The sequence below is a fragment of the Anomalospiza imberbis genome, chromosome 1 (genome assembly GCF_031753505.1).
Source record: "Anomalospiza imberbis isolate Cuckoo-Finch-1a 21T00152 chromosome 1, ASM3175350v1, whole genome shotgun sequence".
Classification (NCBI taxonomy): domain Eukaryota; kingdom Metazoa; phylum Chordata; class Aves; order Passeriformes; family Viduidae; genus Anomalospiza; species Anomalospiza imberbis.
This window is the reverse complement of record NC_089681.1, coordinates 61603346-61624934: the sequence shown is the minus strand read 5'-3', so window position 1 is coordinate 61624934 and position 21589 is coordinate 61603346. Positions and strand designations below refer to the sequence as shown.

The following is a 21589-nucleotide window of genomic DNA, read 5'->3' as shown; positions in this document are numbered from 1 at the left end:
ACTTAGAACCAGGAGCAGCATGTTTCAGTTTTCTTGTGATATACACCAACAGAGCTTGAGAAAAGATGTCCAATGCCCAGGGCACCTGCAGGCCTGACTCAGGTAAGCAGTGAAGCATAAGAATCTGTGGTTACAGCTTCAGCTCTCTGAGAATTCCTCTCTGTCCCTCTTCCCTTTTAAGTCCTTCTCTGGTTTCTGTTGCCTCCCTAGAGAAGAGGCATGGTGGCTGCTCTGGGTCAGCTGCAGGAAGTCATGCTGACATCACACAAGGAAAGACTTGTGTCTGATTTTTGTAGTGCCCTGCCAGTGTAAGGCAGTGTATGAGAAGACTGCAAGTGTCTGCCCTGTTGCTATAGCATATAGTGAGGATCTCAGCCTGAGCTGGGGAAGCCAGAGGAGGTGGAAAACCAGGGGGAGTTGTGTCAGGGCTCCTAGTGGGGAAGGTAGAGGAAGATGAGGGAGTATGATGTCTGCCTAGATTAGGTCTTAATGAGATGTATTTGGCCAAAATGGTCAATCACTTCAGCAAAACGCTGGTAGATCCAAGCTCATGGACTGGAGATTGGCACAGTAAAAGAAGCAGTGTGGAGCTGGCTTGAATGTTGTGCTCCTACAGTAGCAAGTTAACTACCCAAGTGCCTCTTGGGAGGCAGCCAAAATGCTGCCAAAATTATGCCAGATGGAGACCACAAAGATTATATCCCTAGATTGGCACAGATTATATCCCTAGAATTTTTTTCTTTTCCTCTCTAACATCCATGCTGAGAAAATGCTGTTCTCTGAGTTGCACTGAGTGGCGGGAGTGGGAATGGACATGGCTAGGAGTGCACATAGTAAAAAAGAATAAAAATAGTATTTTGGGGTTTTTTCTTTATCTCGGGAGGAAGCTAAACAGCCTTTTTAGAGACTGTGAGACTCTTAGTGAAAAGAAGGAGAAATTGTGTAGGGTAATTTAGAAGACTGTGCCTTAAACTTAGTTTGTGACACACCACTAAGACTTCATAGTAGTTTCCAAAAAGTTTTTCCCCTTTCTCTTTTAAAGACAGTGGATAATAATGTTATTATCTACATGGTGATTTTCAACCAAATGTTTCTAATTGCTTTACAGCTGTAAACATCAGGAGTATCATTGTACAGCAGCTGCATAAAAACATGCTGAGTTCTGGTACATATTTAGGATTATCTTTGGAGAGGAAAACAACTGTGTTTGGATTCCATTTTTGCTACAGAAGAGCTAGGTTTGGTGTTTTTCATCTTCTTTTGTTGTCTCCAAACTCTTTTTTCCATTCTATATTCTTTTTGCAATAATGGACCCAACTGCACACATTATTAAAAAGGCACTCTAGATTATATAGAGGCATAATAACGTACTCTTTATGCTTTGTTCTCTCCCTAACAATTCATAACATTCAGTCTAGGGGGTTTTACCACTATTAAGTTCAGACTTGACATTTTTGTAAAACTGTCTATTAGAACACCAGCATTTTGTTCTTAAATGGTAATAACAGTCTCAGGATGTATCTCTAATATGTATGTGTGAAGAAAGTTGCATTTTTCTCCATATGGTTTCCTTTTCATTTATCTGCATTGAATTACATCAGGTATTTTATAATCCAGTCATTCAGTCTTGCAAGATTTCTTCAACTTTTCCATTAGCCATCTGTTTTAGCACCCTGACATAACCAGAAAGTCTTTTCACCTTGCTCTTCATACCCTTTCCAATCTTTCAGGAACAGATTGAAAAACAAGGCTGAACACAGACCTCTCTTGACCTCCACTGGGTACATCCATCTGATCTGAAAGTGACTGTCCATGGCCTAATGTTTTTGGGGAGTTAGCCAACCCTTTCTCCATGTGACCAGCCCTTTGGTGCATTAGCTTATTTAAAGTTTTTGATGAAGGCTTTTATCAAGTGCACATTTAGGCATCTGGGGATCTCCCTTGTCCACCTGTTCCTGTACTCTTTCAAAGGAGTCCAGCAGTTTTCTCTGGTACAGGTCCCTTTTGCAAAGTCATCCTGGCTCTTCCATATTTGTTTTGTGATTTTTTTTCTGCTACAGTTTGGCTCTTCTGGCTGCTTTTCTGCTAATTTGCTTGGGAACACTGTTCAGGAACCCTACACAAATTGGGAAACTAAGTTTACCAGTTATCTGGTACCAAGCTTTTGTGTATAAGGAAGGAACCTCTCCCCAGTGCTCACAGTAAACACTCAGGCAAAGAAGCTGTTTTGTTTTTGTGGCATTTTTGTATTTTCTAAAGGCTCTTTCTTGCTCTTTGCTTGTGAACTACCAGCCATTGTATTTGTGGACAGTGCCTTCCATATGGCTGACTGTGGTCCTGTGTATTAAATAATGATTTAAAAAATCTTAATGCTGTAGTTTGTGGTTTCCCCCTTGCTTCTGTCATAGTCTTCTCTATTCTCCGTCATGTGGAACCTACAGGAGGAATCCTTGCCCAAAGGATTTTGGATCTAAAATAATCTGAACTATAGCCACCAGGTATAAAACCAGTATGCATTTCCATTTTCTCTTTCCATGATTTGTTGAATTTTTGGAGGGTTAAATAATCTGAATTTTCACTCAGGTGACAGGGCAGAAGCACTCATGACAGCTGCTGCAGCCATGAACCCCTGGTTATCTATACTGGGGGGCTGTTTAGAAAGTGCTGGGAAATTCTCTTTTGCCCTGTATTCACATTTCCTTCTTAAGCAGCTGAGACACGTCTAAGGCATGTCTCAGCTGCTCAGATGCAGAAGGTGAGAGAGTTTATTGTGAGAGAGTGTATTGTTTATTTTTTATCATAGATAATGTGTAGTAGAAAGCTATTGCAAAAAGATGCTAAAAATATATGAATAAAATAGTATTTAAAATATAAATAATGCAATTAAAAAGTTGTAATATTTAGTGAGCATCATTCAAAAAATCATTTTCAAATGCCATTTAAAAAAGCTAGGGCCCAAGATCCTTAAGATTCTTTAAGACATATTTGAAATGTCAGACACAGGAAGCACAGATGCTATAATGGTGAGGAAAGGCTGCAAGAAGTAGTACTTCTTGCATTCAGTACATTCAGGTACTCTGAAAGAGAAAAAAGTCTCCCATGTTGAGTGCAGCAGTATTTTTATATCTGTAATATATTGTATAGTTCTTTGCTTTCAGACATCACGGAAGAGTTAGATCTCAAATGAAGATACTGGGAAGAGGAAGGGAAATGTTACATTTATTTTTAATAGCCTACCTAAAGAATTGTTTGAACCACATATAATAGGTTAGAAAAAGGGCTCAAGAGACAGACTCAGAGAATGTCACCATCTTGTTACTCAGATAAAGTAATTTGTGCTCAACTCTTGTGGCAAGAGAAGTTGTTTCAGTTCTATAAGACAAAAAATATAAGCATAAACTTTACCCATACATGTAGAAAATATGCTCTATTTGCAGCCAGTCTCTCCAAAGGCAGATCTACTGACCCATCATTGCCTATAAGTTTAAGGATATATGAAGTAGACTCTTGTTGCACAATTGTACTTTCATATCATTTTTTTCTTGCTTCAGGTTTGCTACTGTCTTTATTGTCTAAATTTGTTTATGAAAGTAGGTTTAAAACTGTAAGGTAGTTACTATAAGTATAGCCTACAACTACCTATAATCCATTTTAATGCAATTTCTTACTTATTTTCTTTAAGATTATTATAATTAATTTTTACACATTCTAAATTGCTTTTTGCAGTCCAGTTTCCTCTCCAAAGTATTGGCTGACAATGTGTTCCAAGCTAAGTTCCAAGATGGAAGCTGATCCTAAGTTGCTCCAAAAATTAGGATGAGGTGAAAATTCTAAGAAAAGAAAGATAAGATATGGATAAAGAAAGAATGAAGCTGGGATCATTCACAGATAAAATAAAATAAAATTTCCCTACCCACCATAATAGGTTTTAAATGGCTGATGGTTTCTACACGATGCTTCTTAAAGATAAAATTTTCAGCACATTTTTGTTTTTCTATTTTAATACTAGCATTGAATTATGGATACTTTCAACAATCTTAATCATATCAGTTCATGGTTATCAGTGAAAATGGGACTTTGTCAAAGGTGGGTTTTTTATTTGTATCCAAAAATAAGGAAGATGCACCGAACCTTACAGTAGGGTTGGAAACAGAGAGGATGAGTGAACTCAGCTGATCACTAAGTCTTACAGTCTTACCTTATTTAAAGGTCCTTTCCATTTGCTGAAGGATACTGGCCAGCTGAGCAATGCAGGATGACTGAGGTTAATATGAGAAGAAGAAATGTATACAATAAGGAGAGAAAGCACATTTCTTTGGATGCCTCTGAGGTTTTGGAGTTCCTGAGCTATTTAGAAGTGGTAGAGTTCAGTCCTATGTTGCCTCTCCCCTGTATGCTGAAGGAGTGATCCTAGGACAGCTTTGGTTTGTGTGCTCAGCACTGGAGCCACTCATTGCTCTCCCTACAAAGCCGTGGCTCAGGCATCTTCAGTGCAACGGCCTGGGAAGGCAGCAGAGGGGTTTTGTATAAGTGTATCAGTAAGTGTCGTACGATGGCATTCCACACAAAGCGTTGGGTTTTCTTCTTAATGTGTTGGGTCTTTCCCAAGACCCAACACAAGCTGTGTTGCAGCTCTTCCCAAAAGCTGCATGAGCTGTAAGGAAATGCATGAAAAACTGTAAAATTGCATGGCACCAGCAAAAAACTCATAAAAGACTCACGCTGTTCCAAACAGCGAGTGCTTCTAGCCCAATCTTTCCCCCCAAACCTTCTAGAAGTACCCAGCTGTGAAAGCTTTTAATGAGAGTCTAAAGCCTAAATTTAGAATAAAGATATTAAATTTATGATTTGTAATCAGTTTTAAAAAGATAACATGGCCAGTAAACAATGCTGAAAACCCTTATTATGAGGGACAGCTAAGAGGAACTATTGAACCTCTCCTAAGAGTTTTTCATCTTGTTTATTGTTAATCCCTGTCATCCTTTATCTGACTCTTGGCACTGCTCTTCATTATCTATTCTTTCTGTATTTTGATCTAACTGAATTAATATTTACCTTGCCTTTGAAATTTGTGTTCATCTGTTTTAAAGTCCTGTGGACATCTTAGGTATTACAGAATACATATTAATAGTATTTTTGAAGTCCTGCAGTGGCACAACAGCAGATTTATGTGTTTGATATCTTAATGTTTCAGACAGCTTCATGTAGACAGAATGTTTTTCCACAGCCACAAAATCATCAAGAGATTAGCCCCAAACCAGTTTTTGCAGGAAACCTGCACACTGTGACATAAATATTACAGGAATATAAAGTTGATTAAGTGACTCATAATTACCCATCAGTAGTCAATATGATCTCTTTATAAAAGCTACTAAAATGTACTTGGGATGTGCTAAAAATTGGCTAAATTTCCATGACACTTCTCTGTAGTAATCCTAAAAGGGTATGGAAATGTGACTTCGCTAATAGTAGTTTTTGTGATTTTTTTTTTTAGTATTCTAAAGGTATATGTCAGCTATGTCTTCACATTTCAAAGAGCATTCTGGTAAAAACACTGTTCTGCCCAGTAGATATTACAAATATCTGTGTTGTGTGCACAAGGGCTGAGCTCAGGTGCAGACATGGTGTTTGGGATTTAAACACTTTTAGAGTGTCTCTGGTGCCATTTCACATTGGAGAAGGGAGCTCTTTCAGCCTAACCACGGGGCCCTTTGAGTCAGAATGCTTTAAAGATGTGCATTTAATGGACCCAGAGGCCCCAAACATTTCATAGAGCATTGTGCAGAATGAAGAAGAGGAAAGAAAGAGGTGGCCCATGGGCTATGAAAATATCCCCTATAAAGTCTGAGTCTTTTATCTGTCAGGAGAAACAGTGAATTCAATTTTTTTTTTATATAAGTTTAATATTGATAAGTGTAACTGGCCTTTGAAGTAGCTATTGAGTCAATCCGTGGCTCTAGATACAATTCAGGGGCTTTGTTCTTCTCCCCACTTTGTATAGCAAAAATAGGAACAGGAGTGATCATTTGAATAATACATGGGAGGTTATAATGATATATACAATTAAAATTCAGTATTAGAATATACACTTAAACAGAATCCTTCTTTTAGTGTTGATCTTCACCATTGATTAAATGAGCTACTGACGTGCGCATTTTATTGTCAGGACCTGCCGTACTCATCTTGGATCCAATGCATTGTGTGTTTTCCCATCCATGAATGTACAGTGTGATACCTCAGGTCCATTTTTGTACTTTTCTACCATTTTTTAGGCTGTGATTTAGAATTACATAAAAGCAGTACAATATTCAAGCATCAATAAAATGTTTCCTGTCTTGCATTTATTAAGAATGCCATAATATTTTCATATGAAGGTCAGGCCCCAAAAATATGATTTCCTATCTGAAGACATTTTCATTTTTTTATACGTTTCAAAGAAGCTCTTAAACAGTTTATGATCATATTTAAAGATACACCAGCTCTAACTATTGGTTGAAGAGCTAGTTAGGATGCAGGTGGTAAAAAAACATTGGGTTCTCCTTGTTGATCCTGTTTCAAGTAGCAAGTAAGTAAACCTCAGCAGATTTTATTATTGGGAGTATCCCAAAATAACTGGAAGTTTTTGAAAAGTACTACCCTGCTTTGTCACAGACTGAGTAATAGCAGGACATAATGCCATTTAAGAAGTAATTCCTGATTCTCTTCAACATTTAAGAAATTCCAGTGCTTATCAGCTGCAAATAAGAAGTCGTTGGAAAGCATGTGACATCTGTGGCACACCAGACCATGCATTTCGGTACCAGGGAAATTACAAAACTAAGGGGGGAGCCTGGACATAAGAACCCCTTTTTTCAACCTATAGCAGATAGTTTGATTTCTAATTTAAAATTTTGTTGGAATTCTGGCACACTGCCATCTGACTGCACAGCTGCAATAGTGCAATAACTCTGTCCCCTCTCTTAGAAAATGTTTCTTGAGAGTAAATTTAATGCCTAGCGAAGTGTTGAATTTACAGCTGCTGGGAGCAGAATATAATATGTAAGAGATGGCCATGAGGGCCTGCTGATTTCCCTCACCTGGTTACAAGTAAGGTTGTGTTTATATGAAACTCTTGTGAATGGCATTAGGGAATTGGAGGGAAGATGTTTCCAGTTATTTGTTTTCACAGGCCTTTCAGTAATTCTGTGTATGAAGAATTGATCAGAAGTTTCAGTGGAGGACTCCCCCAAAGATCTTGGCTGAGGTTATGGAAAACATTCATAATCATTATCAGTGCAAGAAGACTGTTTTCTGAAAGTTTTTCTTTTGCCTCAGCTCTATCAGTCTCTATTAACATTGAAAACGCTGGTGCAGATGAGCAGTGGTAATGCTGAATCCTTCACCAAGGGTTCAACCCACCCATCCCCTTATTTACTCAGCTGGAGATGGTGGCCTACCCCTCAGAGCTGTCAGAAGAGTTTCCAGGAGTAGCACAGAAAGAGTATTTGTGACATGGGAAATGCTTTCCTGATTTTCTCTGGGGAAAGCAAGGCAGACCCTTCCAGATAGAAAATGGGTGTGAGGCACTACTAACTTGAAATAAATTTGAAATTTGGTTCTGGAATTAAGATCTTACTATCCTGTGACCACAGCCTGTCAAGTTAGATCTGTAGTCTCTCTAGTGTGGTGGTTATGCAGACATGAAATTTAATTTTTTCTTCATGAATTTGTGTATAAGTTTGGCAGGCCCTTCCACTTCTGCAAAGTTAGAAATAAGATTTATGACAAGTTTACAGTTTTCAGATCGTGCTAGAAGTTCAAAACCTTTGCTGCCCCCATCATCTTCTGATGACAGGTGATGTGCTGACATTTTTGGAAAATGTCAGTTGGATATTCTAGATACAGCAGGTTTCTCCCCATGTTCAGTCAGCCTTGAGCTACGCTCATAGCTGAGCCTTGCAGGAGTGGTTTCTCGTACACTTTATGCAAGAAATGGATCAGGTCCAGAAAATCTCAGTTGACTGGAAAGAGAGAGCGTGTGAGACGGGGTGTTTCCAGTAGAAAACTGGTCCTGAGTTCACAGGGACACCAACTGCCCTGTCAGAGGAGACCACATAGGGTGGAGCTGCAAGCATTGGTCCTCTTCCTCACACCCTTGTAAAGACAGTGTCTTCTCTAAAAAATAGTCTGTACTTGATTTAAGCCAAACTTACCCTCTTCTTTATCCCCCTGTCCCACCCTCCCTCGGGCAAAGCACATCCCAAAAGCTTGTTCAGGCTCCTCCATATTTCCATGTGCTGCTGCACAAGAGCCAACCCCCTACAGTGTTGTGTTCCTGAACAAACAAGTTTTTCCCAGTGGGACTATGAGACACATTTCTGGGTTTGCATGGCACTGTCTGCATTAGGCTCTATCACAGCAGCACAGTTTGAATTCTGAGCAGTGATTATCAGCTATTTGAATACAGCAAATGAGTCCTCCAAGCTGCATTTAATACATCAACATAACTCTTTAGTTAGCATTAGTAGCCTTAGCGAGTTAGGATTTTTTTTCTCTCATTTTTTAAATTATTTAACATGTACTGCCTAAATCCTTTTGTGTCTGCTCCATTTTTGGTGATCACAGTGATTTTCTAGCTGTGGTGTTGAAAATATTTCTATTAAAGGAAAGGTGATGAGACTGAGAAAAGATGACCTTGTAGCAAAACAACTGGACAGGGACAAGTTCTATTGTGGCATCCTGCCTTGGCCTTGTGTTGCCACCTTGGATAAATCCTTCCCTCTATTTCTTCCTTAATCACATCCACTGAAAGGGAAATTATATTATCTAATTTTTATCACAATTTGTATGGCTTCTGTACTTATGCTGTAAGTAATGGGCTGCTTCTCACCCATGCCTTTCAGAAGGGAGCTCTGATCTTCACTGCAGCCTCTAGGTATTTCATATAGCTGATAATGATAGTAACTGGGAGTAATGAGTAATATCTAAAATTTAAGCTATTTGAAGTCACATTATAGATTTCCACTATCAAATGGTATTGCAGACAGCAGCATTTTCCCTGTAGAGAGTGAATAATTAAGATTAATACACTATCTGACAACTTTTTGTCAGATATTTTCTGCTGCTTTTAAGGGAAAGTTTCAAACCTGGCAAATAAACAGTGCTTTAAAAAAATCCTCCACTCTGTAATTCTATACATTTGTAACTGATAGACAAAAACCTAAGTCAAGTTAATTGCTTTCTGCATAAAAATCAAATCCTCAAAAAATTGCTTGTGTCCTTGATCCACAAGCACTTAAGGACATTCTTTGTCTTGCACATAATCAGTTCCATTCAACTTATTTAGATATCACAAATGCTCATGGTTAAGTCTCTGTGCCGGCATTTATAGGACACCTTTTCAAATACACTTGTTCCTGGACAAGGTTCAATGGACATTGAACACCATTTCATAGTAAATAGTGTTTTTATAGAAAATTCGCCAACAGACACCTCTTTTTCTAGGGTTTGTAGGTGAGAAATGCAAGGACTTTCCATTCCAGAGAGTTTTCTTCTTCATTTTTTTTTATCTCTAAAGGAAAAATGTTGTGATAAATGGAAAACTAAAAGGGAATTAGTAGTAGCATTGGAGCCAAAAGTAAACTAAGAAAACATATTTTACTGAAAATATGGGGTTTGAATCCATGTGCATATATTTATGTCTCATTTTAAAAAATATTTCTCTTTTTTTCCCCCAAGAAACATACAGTTGTCGGCAATCATGCATAATGTGTGTAATATGCAGAGCATGTGTAATAATCTGAGTTGTGCAGTATTATCTATGTCAGTAGATGTGTTGGTTCATCCATGAAAAGCTAGCAGTTCCCTCTAAGTGCTTTCCATTATACTTGGGAGAGATTTTATTTTTAAAAAATCATTATTGAATTTGAAATAATGGCTCCCAGAAGATCAACTCATCCCCACATGACAACCTGGGAGGCTGTTCCACAACTGTGAATACAGTTTCCGTGGAGCTTTCAAGGACCAAGACTCCACTGCTCTTTAAATATCTCTCTGACAGTGAAACCACAAGAAGAATAAGGGAAAGAGAAAGCGGGGAGGTTAACAAGGAATTATAATTGGCTTTGATTTCCCCCAAATGTCTTTAAAATGAAGTAAAACAAACAAGAAGCCAAGTCACTTCCATAGCTTTGCTTAGAGGAAAGTATCAATCCACATATAGAGTTCAGTTCTTTTCGTGCTCGGACTTGAAGACAAACATAAATTGACATGACCTTGAGAGTGAAGAAGATATATGTGCTTTGTGGCAAATGGACATACTTCTGATGTGATCAGGTTTCTGCTGACTGCAGCCCTTGTTTCAACAATGACAATAAACCTCGTGATCAGGCCCTTTAAACACTTCCCTTACTCTTGCTCACAGAGATGAAGACTCCGTTCTCTGACTGCATCCTGGAGCTCTGTAGGCAGTGGTCAGATGAATGACATGGTTATAGAAAGGCTGTATTTTCTTGGCATCTTCTTGTCTGCTCACACCATGGCTTGTTTCTCTTCTGCTGTAGAAAAAATGAAAGCGAGGAGCAGAAAACAGAAGGCGCTCAGGAATTAACACCAGGGCGAGGTAGAACCATCAGCCATCCATCCCCTACCTGGATACCAATATTGTAATTCTGGAGACCCAATAGATGAGGACATCTCTATTCTGGCTCTTAATCTGGCTAGGTGGTCCCTGGACTCTCTGCCTTTGAGTTTTGTGCAAGGAATGGGATCCGAATTTGACCCATATTATATTCCAATTTAGAAATCAACTTGAGTTACATATGTCACCTGCAGATCAAAGAAGAAATTCCCTGCAATGTTTGTGGAAGATTATTAGTTGATTTAGTGTTCATTTTTACCACTATTTTAATTGGATTCAGGTTCTTCGGGAGTATAAATGAGGGATCTGTTGTTTCAGTGTCTGAACAGCTTGCGTAGGGAAGTAACAGTCAGATTTACTTCATGACCAGGACTGGAGTTCACCTTGGTTTGTAATTGGCATAGAAAGATTTCTTCAGGGCAAGAACTCATTAACCAAAGCTATAGCTTCCATGGGAACACTGTACTTGCTGGATGCGTTCTTATACGGGCAATGATGCTGGAAAGCCAGAGAAGCTCCCCAGCTTGGAAGGCAGGGGAGAGGAGAGACAAAGACCCTTACTAAATTGCTTGCAAATGTTTTGGCTATTTGACCATCTACTCTGCAAACTGAGAGACAGAGCAAGAAAGCAAGGGAACATTAAGGGAGCAAGGACAAATGACATTTTCCCACTGACTGTAATTGCACATACTGCACAGCTGTCAAGGCTTAACAGTATAATTTACCCAAATGAAAAATTTCCTAGGAGTCCCATTAGTTGTCAAAGGCTGGTGAAGTGTAAGAGCACTATTTTTAAAGTTAACCTACCAGAATAAATCCATTTGTATAGGCATTAGCCTTCAGCAGCACAAGTTTGCCTGTATCCTGAAAGTCCATGTGTTTACAAGATCCAAGTCTAAATTTCTGAGTCTTACTATGGTGAGGAACACGACAGTGCCATGAGTGGAGAAGAGTCAATAAGACCCACTTATTTGCTTGTGTTTGTGAAAAGAAACACATCACATGGGTTTGTGCTCTGGTTGCATGGGCCTTGTCCCAGTGTCATGGCTTTAATTACAGCTGGAGATTAAGCACCATGCAGCCACTCCTTAACCCTCTCTCAATTTCCTCCCAAGCCCCAGTGGAATGTGGAGGAAAATCAAAGTAAAACTTGTATGTTGAGATAAGAACGGTTCAATAATTGAAATTAAAGTAAAATACAGTAACAATGGTAAATAATAATGACAATAAGAAGGGAAAAAAACAAGTGATGCACAATGCAATTGCTCTCCACCCACTGACTGATGCCAGACCCTCCTTCCTGAGCCCAGATCAGCTGCCCTTTCAGGTTACTCCCCCCATGTTATATACTGGGCCTGATGTTCTATGGTGTGGAATATCCCTTTGGTTGGTTTGGGTCACCTGTCCCAGCTGTGCTCTCTCATAGTTTCTTTTGTGCACCTCCTCACTAGCAGGGCATGAGACAAGGAAACTAATGTCCTCGACTTGAGAGAAACATAACGAAAACCCGAAACATCACTGTATTATCAACATCATTCTCATTCTGAATCCAAAACAGCACTGTAACACCTACTGAGAAGAAATTTACTCTACCTTAGCTGAAACCAGGACATGCCCTGAATTCCTCCAACTGGCAGTGGAGACATTAGACCCCCTTTCTCCAAGCAGCCACTGATTTTCCATTAGCCTGTAGGAAGATCAGTGTCCCAGGCCTCCCCTGCTGTCAGATTTGGCTTAAATGCCCCAGTGAGTGCAGAAGTTATAGGAACAAACCAACCTGTCTGGAAAGTTGCAGCTCCTGCACAGCCTTGGTTTCCTTAGAGACTGAAGGTTGATAATATATGTTTTAATCAATCTTGCTGTAAATATGCTATATGAACATGTTCCTTTTCTAATACTTTATTTTAATTTTATGTAAAAATATGCAATGACGTGCTTACTTTTGTATAATGGCCTTGCATAATCATAGTCAATAATTTTTTGTAGTAACACATATTCTGCTTTGCAAGCAAGTTTTAAAGTCAGTGTCCTGGTTAGATGCTGACAGAGAAGCACACCAGATTGAGTTCCTGAAGGCCAGATTGCTCTACTGCCTGACCTTGATACAAAAGTGTTTATGAGAAGGAAAATAATTCTAGGTACCTACCACATGTATCCCTATCTCCAACCAACTGCACAGCTCGTCAATTTGTACCATTTGGTTACATATTCACCTACAGATTATATAGAATTTCTGAAATATTGCCAAAGCTTTTAATATAAGAAAGAAGTTAACTTTCTCTGCAAGTTTTTTTTTTTTTTCCTTGATGGAAACAGAAATGTACCACACAATATTTTGATGGAGCTGTCATACAAACATTCGTTGCTATGGCACTTTTCCTTACTTTTTTCACACTGAATACAGTTAATCTCAGGCACACTAGCAATGTGAATATTGCAGTGTGGGAGACTCTCAGGTTCAAAGCCTGTCTTGTTACCTTGCTGTGTGAGTGCTAGTTGTTAAAAATTGCCTTGGTTTCCTATTGTGTACAAGAATACTAATTGCTTCAGCAGCATGTATGCATTCAGTTTTCCTCTGTTCAAAAAGGAAACTATGGTGATTTGAAACGTAAAAGTATAATCATCCTAGATAAATTGGACAGCACTTAAGCAATCAAAAGCTAATGCAGTCTTGTAAAAGTAGTTTTAGGGAAATATTTCAAGCTTTATTCACTCAGATAGCATTTTCAAGAGCCAAAGAACAGCTTTATTTTTTCTTTCTGCACAATTGAGCATTAAATATTGACTGAGACACAGCAAAACAGGTTTTGCTATCCTCTAATACTGCCTAAGATTGTTTTCAAAACAGCAGATTTGCCATCAGCCACATAAGGCATCCATCAACTGACCAATTAAAAAAAATTTGGGAGTACTTGCGTGCTGTTAGATTACAGTCGTCTAGGTTTTTTTAGAGTAAATTAATTTTAATAATTTTTTTCATTTAAATTTTTTTTTCATATAACCTCTTGGCTGTCCCAGTGAATTGTTTTCTTTTAATTCAAGTCTGAATGAAAACTATGGCATATCACATCATGAAAAGGACATTTAAATTACTTTTAACTAGTTTAATTATTTAAAGCTTACATTATGTTTTAGATGTTTTAGATTTTCTTGCGTTATATTTTCATTTTTCTTTTTTTCTTCTCTGATTACCTTTCTTTAAAAATTCTTTTTATTGTTCTTCTCTTTCTACTTTCCACATTCTTAATTTCTTATAATTTTTTTTTGCTAAATTATCACCTCAAATCTGTGGCAACAGCCATCTTCAAAGAGGATATGCTGTGTCTGAAGGGCATCCTTCTTCTCTCTGAATTATTTCCCAGTAGTTTGTCTTATTGTCTGTTTTCTTTTCTAAAAAACGTAATTTTTCATTTGAGCAAGATAGTATGACCCATTCTGTCTTGCTTTGCCTTGTTTGACACAAGTAAGTATTATTTATTTGGACAAGTAATTGCTAATTTTGTCTGAGGGGCCTGTCTGCTCTCTTCACCCATAACCTATGACAATTTCTGAGAAGAAAATCAGCAAACATAAACTCTACAATGCAAATTATTATGATTTACATAAACCACAACTGCTGAAACATGAGGATAATAGAATGCTCTGGAAAATGTAATGCAGAGCTTGTTTATTAATTATTAAATAAAGGTTAATCTCAGGTTTTATCAACAATACATACTTGGGAAGCTCGTGGTTCCAGTGTCTTAGTTATATTTTGTTCTCTAACTGATGAATCAAGAAAAGCCACTTTCTCCTTTGGTTGCAGTGCTAAAGCCAGCAACGTCCCAAGGAGGGCAAGAAGGATGGGGAAAGAGTCAAGGGTCTAGACAGGAAGCCACACAAGGAGTGGCTGAGGTCACTTGGTCTGTTCAGCCTGGGGAAGTAGAGACTGAGGGGAGACCTCCTCGTGGTCTGCACCTTCCTCACGAGGGGAAAGAGAGGGGCAGGCACTGATCTCCTCTCTGGTGAAAAGTGACAGGACCTGATGGAAAGGCATGAAGCTGTGTCAGGGGAGGCTTAGGTATTTTTAAGGTATTTTTCCTAATATATACCTTTCCTAGATATTAGGAAGTTCCCACAATTATGCTTTCTGTTCAGAGCCTGGGTGAAACAGCTCTGTAAGTATTTGCATGACTCCCTGCAGGAATGGCTAGTCTGAATGTACTTTGAAAAGCTATGGGATGGAGCTGACCTTGTAGATTAAGACATCTAAATGTAAATGTTTATGTATAGATGTGTGCATGTGAGCTAAGTGTCTGAACCAATGTCAGAGTCTCTGTAGGTGATGGAAATCTAAAGTGACTGAAGCCACTACCATATGGGATGCTCGTATGTCTGCAAGCGATGGGTAGGATTTACAGGAGAACTGTGCAGTTTTGTTCTGAGCTGGCAGCAGGAGGTGAGCAGAGGTATTCCAGGGACACACAAAACACTTCCCTGGATAAGTTTTTTTTGCAGTGCCATTCAAACTCACCTGGTTGAAGTGGGCAGGCTGTCTTTGGGAAACATGGGATCAGAGGCCTGGTTTTGAGTATCATCTTTGTTGTGTGGCAAAGGTTGTGACTGGCAGGTAAAGATTTATTCAAGAGCTCGATTTAAGACTCAGGTTATTACTGTACTTCTTGTGTGAGCACCTCAGCTTTATAATTCCCTTTATAAGGGAAAGATTTTGTTGGGTGTTTTTTTTCCCCCATTAAATTCTCCATTCTTTTATAAATAATTTGGCAAAAACAAAACAAAACAAAAAAAAAAAGCCAGTGATATGCCCAAGCCAATCCAGAGTCATAAGATTGACTCCCAAAACAGAGCAAGTTATAGGTTTTCTGTTCATCAGATTTTGCCTTCTTTGACTCTGTTTTGTGGTCCTGAGAGCTCCAGTCATAACATCACTATCTCCACTAGACTTTGTGTGCTCTAACATATTCTTACACAACATAATTTCTCCTGAGCCCCTTTTCCAAGCCAATATTGACTCAAGTTCTTACAACTTTGGGGGTTCTATTGGGCTGTAGAGTTACAGACATATTGCAAACTCTCCCAGGTCTGTCTATGTGTATGTGTCTGTATATGACCTCCACAAGAGGTCTTACATCCTAATTTAAAGCTTGGCTTCACAAAGAACAAACTGCTTGGAGGACAGAAAATCCTTTTCCCTCTAATGAAAATGGTGGAAGTTGCTTCCCCTTTTTTGCCAAACCCATGGGTCAAGAGCAAAAGGCAACAAGGGGTCCCAACACCTCTACTGTTTGGAATCTTACCCATAGAAAGAGAAAACAGACAGGCAGGCAGAGAGAGTTTTTTTTCTCAGGCACAGCTGCAATATTCACACCTTCACTTTCATGTGAGAAAGGTATTTTTTGGTTCCTTATATCCATTCATCATTACTATGTACTATTGCCAACCCAGGAGAAACACAAGTTTTGAAAAAGCAAAGCAAACAGATTTGCTCATCTTAGATTCTACTTTATTCTTGAGGCATCCGGATGGAAACAACATGTTTGATTTCATCCTCATGTTCAGCATTTTGACATGTAATTTACCTTATAACAAGAGCCTCAGAGAAATGCATTTTGAAGTCACAGGCAAAAAGTCAATCTACAGCTAGTTGTATTGAGCTGTACTTCACATTCTCTGAAAAGAGTCAAAATGGAGAAGTCTCTCCTCATTTTTAGTGATGTAACAAATTTTCACAAAATGAATTCTTTTCGACAGAGAAAAAAGACAAATCCAGAAGACCTTGCTGTAGGTCGTTGCAAGTTGCTCTGTGCCAGTCAGGCCTCACACAACCAGGAAGTGTATTGGCTGAACAGATACTAGCAAATCATTTTTAATACCTCATTTCAGGTCTTTGGAGATTAATTTTGTCATAAATTTGGAAGCCTGATTTAATTGCACTAATTATATTTTCTCTTGGGAATTGATGTATTACTACCTAGCATATTCTCAGTGTGCCTAATGAGTCACACTGAGGCTTTCTCTTATTTATATATGCTGGAAGTCAAGGAAACGAGTTACAATAGGCATTAAAGAAACATGCAAGAAATTACCCTAAACCATTTGCTACATATTCTTGCTCTTCTTTTGGATCTGTTCTTACAACGATGATTCCACTCTTCTGGAAATAATTGCAGAGACTCCATTTTAATTCTGTGTCTGTGGGGAATTCACTGAAAAAAAAGCACATTTCAGACATGCAAGACATCTACAGTTCCTCCTCACATCACTCTTTTAACATCCATCCACCCATCCACATGTATTCCTTTTTGAGCGGAATGCTGTGGATGTGGAAGTAATTGCAGCCACTGCACTTCCCGGTACCTGTGATTCCATCAGATGTAATCATGCACATGTTGGAGGCCTGATTTCTCTGTTGCTGGAATTTGCCACTGAATGGAATAAGGGATTAGATGACATCCTGTCATAGAATAAAGTTCATCTGTCATGTTCAAGTGCCAGTCACCAGGATATCTTGTTTTTGTACGACTTTGGAAAATCATATTGTCCCCTGGTCTCTGCATGACCTTTGCTGCTCAGTGTTCGTTTAATGCCATAAAGCTTTTAATCAGTATTTATCATTTATATGGAAAGAAAAACAGCCCATGCCTAAAATGAAGTAACCATTAAAAGAAAATTGTCCTTTCTGTCCTCCTTTGGAATCAAAACCAAAGCCAGATGTCTTTTTTCCTTGGAGTGAGAGAGCTAATTCTGAGCTAATTCTGCACTCCCATCTTCATACAATTTCTCTTAGTTTTTTTCTGAAATATTTCCCTTTCTCTCTGGCTTTTGCAGGCAGAGAAATAAGCTACGAACAAATACATCTCGAGTTCAGCCTTGATGCTGAATTGCTATCTGACCTCTCTTTCTGAGCCCACCGCCTCCTTCCCCTCTGCAAAAAAGTGAGGTCCTTGCCCACCACTGTGGTGAATGGGCTCCTTTCTGGATGTTTTTGTGCCCTCTCCAGACTGAGGGAACACCAATATTGAGGAAAAGTCTGCACTACACTGCTTAGGCAGTTGGACATTGTGGAGACTCACAGAAATTCAAGCAAGAGTTGCAGCTGCCCAGGGGTTTCTTCTGCCAGTCAGGAACAGGGGGTGGGATGTTGCAAAGCACTGAGTCCAGCGTGCTCAGCTGAGAGTTGAGCAGGGGGGACCAACATCTGATTTCTTTCCTGACCTGATGAACACTGTATTTTGAAAGCAGTGCATGGTCTAATTTGACTGTATGGTTATTCCTTTTTAGAACTGCATTTTCTCAAATGTGGTATCACCTAAAGGTGGACCCTTCTTTCAGATATGACAATCATTTCCCCTTAATTAATTTTGATAGTTTGTTCATCTTCGTGGAACAGACCTTCATGAAGAGAAAGAAATGCACATTTCCTTCAGGAGGGAGTTATGAACACATTAAATTGAAAAGCTGCGATGTTCTGTCACATTAACTTGGTCCCTACAATGCAGCAGTCACGCTTGATAAACGGTGACATTAAGAATAACATTAGAGAACACAGGCACGGGGTTGTGATGGCAACCAGGATACCTATCTGCCCTTTATTACAGACATTGCCCTCCTCATTTATGCTTTTGGGAGTGATGGACATATAGAGGGAAAAGAATCAATATGTTTCTCAATTTTTTCTCATGGCTGACAAAAAAATATGTGGATTATAACTGGACTTTTCATTGACCTGTAATCCTGTCACTTCAGTGCCATAAAAGATACATAATTATGCTCTGTTAAATATAGAAGCATGTGGCAAAAGTGGTTAAATTTATTGCAGTAATTATTGTTTATTTATTTATTTATTTATATAAATGATATGTGTAGGCGTATGTAAACACATAGGAGCAGTTTTCCAGGATGTCTATCACTGTCATACCAAAGTGCTGATACTGCTCCGAGGAGGAGGCTGATTGACTATTTAAGACTCTCAGTGGCAACAAGGATTATTTCCTTCTGCTTTTGACCTACCTTTCCCCATTTCTGAATGGCTGGTGTTCAGTTCTTTCTTTAAGCCAGTTTTCTGGATAGGGCTTGCTTATTAAAAGTCACAGACATCATTTTAAATCACACCACTGTCAGTGAACCTCTTTAGTGGATCATACTTGCTATGTAGTCCTGAAGGTTTCTGGCTTGAACTGTAGCACAGACATCTTTGAATCATATCCTCTGATTTCACTGCTCACTTAAGAGTGTCGGGGGATTTTTCCAGAGACCTCAGTGTTATTTTCACCTTTTCATTGGAATCAATGGTACCAGCACGGTTCCCACACAGCCTGATGAACTCACATTTAGGTGGACACTGACCACTTCCATTATCCCACTTGTGCTTTGTTTTGCTCTTTTTCCTATAAATAATTCAAATCAAATACTTATTTCAAAATAATATATTTATTCTCCTTTAAAACTAGCCTTGGATTGTGATGTCCAAAAAGAGCTTGAAGCTAATTAGGAGACCTTTGTGCTGGAGCTAGTGCCTATGCAGTTGATGTGTAAAACCCCTTGGTTTCGCTCTTGCCAGCTGTGCCTCTGCTGCAAGCTTATGGTGACGGGAGCTGCCACTTGTGCTCCACATTTTTATGCAGGAACTAAGACACAGATCTCTAGTTCATTACTCTAGCTCCTACAGTGCAAGCAAATAACAGTAGTTTAAACACAGTTGGGTTTATTTTTAGTCTGAAGGATAACAATATGTCCATGGCAGAGACTGAAAAACCAGGCAGAGAAATTCTGATGGTTCAGCTTTTCTACTTCCTCAGGATCTTTGTAAAGAGTAAAGCAAAAATGGGTAGTAGGTAAGAAACATAGGCTATAACCTGTGTAAAGCTCCTGACTCCTACTAGAAACAACTTCTGTGGGGAAGGGTTTACACTGTGGCATCCCCATCAGGGGAAACATGGAAGAGAATTTGGGTAGCATAAATATATGCTTTCTCTGTATCTGTTTATGTGGTGAATCAGCATTTAGCCACAACCAGTCTCTCAACCAGGGAAAGCTTCCTCTGAGGAGCAGGATGTGTCCCTGGAGGGGAGCACAAGGGCAGGGCTCAGCCCATGCAGGGCAGCCTGGGGAAAAGCTCTGGCTCTTTAATTTTTTTCCTTTAATTTCTATATGGGAGTAAGGCAGTAGAGGTGTTCCGAGGGTTTAAGGACAAGGCAGTCCTCAAAATAACTCATCTTATGAATATTTTCTGTCTCGTTTTTCTGTTTTTCTGCAGAGTTAAATGTAAGGGAATCTGATGTAAGAGTGTGTGATGAATCGTCATGTAAATATGGAGGAGTGTGCAAGGAAGAGGGCGATGGCTTGAAATGTGCGTGTCAGTTCCAGGTAAGGGCTGCTCACCTTTTTTTTTGCCATTTCTAACAAATCCTTCAGTATTCAGAAGTATTTGTAGAGTGCTTCAAAAATTGCGCTCAGCAGTAGGCTTATGGACTCTAACCATAAGCTCCTTTTTCAATGGCACTGATTGGATCAGATAATAGCATGGTCACCAGTGATCATAAAGGTTATGAATTAGAACAATGAATTAGTCCTGCCCAGGAAAAAAAAAAGGATAAAAATGTCTTCTGAAGTTTTAAAAAGAAATAAATAGCAGGTTCAATTTTTTGTCGGTTTTTGAGCCATTAGTTTACAGTTTTTATAACTATCATGGCAATTCCAGGACAAATATATCAATATTATGTACAAGACTCATGGTAAAACTGGAGGAGCTGGCAGTGTTATCAGCAAACCCTGGAGTGGCCTGTCTTCCAGTGTTCTAAAAATAATTGTGTGTTCTGTTTCCAAGAAATAATAAATCAAGGGGAACCAGAATAACAATGGTGTGTATATGATCTTACACTAGTTTTGGATTACAGTGTTTCAGAGCTGGCTTTTGATAGTGTGCTGTTCACCTGTGCTAGGGACATTGTTCTAGCTGCCTTTTATAGGGCGAAAATTTTCTTATGAGACAAGGTTTTTTCATCTGTCTCAGTCTGTCTGTAACATTTATTTATACAAAATAGTAAAATCAAAGCTCAGTAATGATATATAAAAAAAAGGCAAATAAATACACCCTGGGAAAACCAGAGGTTTCATTTATTTTTTGTTGGTGGTAAATGTTGTAACTTCCTAATAACCAGGTCTTGAAAACATTAAAAAAAGAACTAGTCCATGTGCTAAACTGTTAATTTGTTTTGAAGAGCATATTTTTTTAAAAAGTATTGTTTTTAAGCTACTTGCATATTTACTTGTTTTTCTTGAATAATTTATTCTATACTCTTAGGAAAGAAGTCTATGGGTGAGGAGAAGATACTGTGTTTTTCAGACATAGCAGGTTGAAAATCTTCCTGTAACTCTCAAATTCAATTGAGTTTATTCATTTTGCTGCAACTAGCAGCACCAAAATTTCCAGGGAGCAAACACCCAGCCCAAACTGTTAGGTTCTTCACATGCAAGACTATCTGAGAGCTAGCTATTTTTTTTTTTCTGATATTGCAAGGTTTTGAAAGGAAAATAGACAGATTTGTGTATAGTGGTTCAGCTGAAGAGGCACTGAAAGGAAGATGTGGGAATATCAGCCTGTTCTCCCAGAAGTGTGTTTCCTATAACTGTGTCATTGCATTTTTTCCTAAGATTCCTTTGCAACCCCTGCTTGTCGTTCAGATGCCTAAGTGTCTTTGCATAACATATATGTAATGTATGTCAAAAGCTTTAGCCAGGAAAATACTTGCTGAATTAATCCAACAAGGCATTCTTATGTTGTTAAAACTGCCATTTTTAGAAAAATGTACCCTAACAAGAGAGTTGCAAAATTAAATTGATCTGGGATCCAGGTTGTGGTCAGGTAAGATGTTGCTGCTAGTGAGGAAATCACAGAATTCATGAATATGCTGATTTGAAAGGGACCCACAAGGGTCATTGAGTCCAGTTCCTGACCCTGCACAGGATATG

The 21589-nt window shown here is 38.8% G+C and overlaps 1 protein-coding gene across 1 annotated transcript in view; it reads left to right on the top strand.

The window, feature by feature from the left end:
* TMEFF1 (transmembrane protein with EGF like and two follistatin like domains 1) overlaps window positions 1–21589 on the top strand; it is a 113336-nt gene that overhangs the window by 47488 nt on the left and 44259 nt on the right. The window contains exon 2 of the mRNA XM_068194739.1: window positions 19875–19984. Within this exon, the coding sequence (XP_068050840.1) occupies window positions 19875–19984 (110 nt within the window). The remainder of the gene's footprint in view (window positions 1–19874; window positions 19985–21589) is intronic.